The sequence below is a fragment of the Rhagoletis pomonella genome, unplaced genomic scaffold (genome assembly GCF_013731165.1).
Source record: "Rhagoletis pomonella isolate Grant_MI unplaced genomic scaffold, Rhpom_1.0 Rhpom_scaffold_00004, whole genome shotgun sequence".
Lineage (NCBI taxonomy): Eukaryota > Metazoa > Arthropoda > Insecta > Diptera > Tephritidae > Rhagoletis > Rhagoletis pomonella.
Window position 1 is genome coordinate 59,859,946 of NW_023458558.1, and position 1,509 is coordinate 59,861,454.

Genomic DNA, 1,509 nt, shown 5'->3' on the forward strand with positions numbered 1-1,509 from the left:
AACGGTTGAGATAAATAAGCCTTTGTTCCGAACAATCAACTTACGGACATATGCTTAGCCAAGGTCAACACCCATACCACAGTGGTGTTTTTCTGTAGTCGATATATAAAATGCAGTTTCTTGTGTTTGTTTGCCCTTGCTGCGCAGCAATTAATCTATAACAGCCTGTTTTCGATCAATAAAGATCACTTTGAAATAAATGATCGCTGACAATCAACACAATAGCTGAAATAATAATATTTGTGCCATGGATTATTGACTAAGCAGTAACGCATTAGGAATTAAAATCTGTTTCTCATTGGTTTTGCACATCACTTAAATATGCACAAAATTATTTCATATACTCACATTCACTTCTTCAATTTAAAATCTGAATATTTAGACAATACAAATACATACATATTTACTCAAACAACAACAGTGCACTACAGCTATCACATCAGATCCACAATCATTTATTTTGTAACTCGCAAATGATGCGTTGTATTTCGTGTTCATCGCTGATGTTCACCTTGCCCGAACCCACCTTGCTAATGAAAGCCTCCATAATGAAAGGAAGCCGCTGCTTGGCGCTCAGCCGGTGCCACATGATCAGCGTGCGTTCCAGTTGCCGCTTGGCACTGCGTTTATTTGATTTCTTATCGACCACGTAAAAGCGTTTGAAGTTCTCGAAAGGATCCTCACAGAGTATCTCATTAGAGAGCGCAGCCCAATAGAAAGGTAATTTCTGCCAACTCTTCAAATCCCACCAATTCGGAAACTTTCCACAGGGATTGTTGCGCATGTGCAAATTTAGTGTCTCCCACAATTTTGTTGCACGCTCTTCAATACACTGCAGCTCCAGTAAAGTTGAAGACGAGCATTTATCAGCAATTTTCGAAACCACCTGCTTGCAGACCGCCTCGCAGGGACACTCGTTTGCGTCTGCCATTTCTTCTTCATCATTTTCATCACGCTGTGGTTCGGCTTTCAGGTTATCCAGCAAAGACTCACTCTCATTCATACAGTCGTCGGAGCTCACCTCCTGCTGCCTTGACTCTCTTCTACATTCATTATCTTCCTCCGACTGCACCAATTCCGCGCAAAACTCCGCCCACTGGTTATCTTCATCATCGCCATTTGTGATTTGTGGTCGCGGCTCGTAGACATTTGAAATGCAATTCTCCACCGATTCTGTGAAGTGTGGTGTTGAAGCGCTCATACAACAAAGAAAACAGTCGCTGCCCTTTCCGAAAATTTTGGCCACATCGAATTGCAGAAAATACAAAATATGTTCGATAATCACGTCCATCGTGGTACTCAAATTTTGATATCGCAGGAAGTTTTAATTATTGGCACTCAAAAAGAGTTTAGCGTTCAGTTAGTATATTCACTTTTTATTTTATTATATTTTCCACTTATTATAATTTTTATTTTTGCTTATTTGCTTTAATGTTTGTCGAATGAAGAACCTCTTGAAAGTTCGCATTTCTTAATTTGAAATAGAAATTGTGACAAAAGTGTCAGAAA

The 1,509-nt window shown here is 39.6% G+C and overlaps 1 protein-coding gene across 1 annotated transcript; it reads right to left on the reverse strand.

The window, feature by feature from the left end:
- Positions 1-451: 451 nt before the first annotated feature.
- LOC118736724 lies at positions 452-1,291 on the reverse strand. Its single transcript, XM_036466740.1, has one exon. It carries the CDS (start codon positions 1,289-1,291, stop codon positions 452-454), a length of 840 nt encoding a protein of 279 aa, XP_036322633.1.
- Between the last annotated feature and the right edge of the window lie 218 nt (positions 1,292-1,509).

Excerpts from the sequence above, each read along its gene's own strand:
- LOC118736724 (XM_036466740.1), bottom strand. The coding sequence starts at position 1,291 with ATGGACGTGATTATCGAACATATTTTGTATTTTCTGCAATTCGATGTG.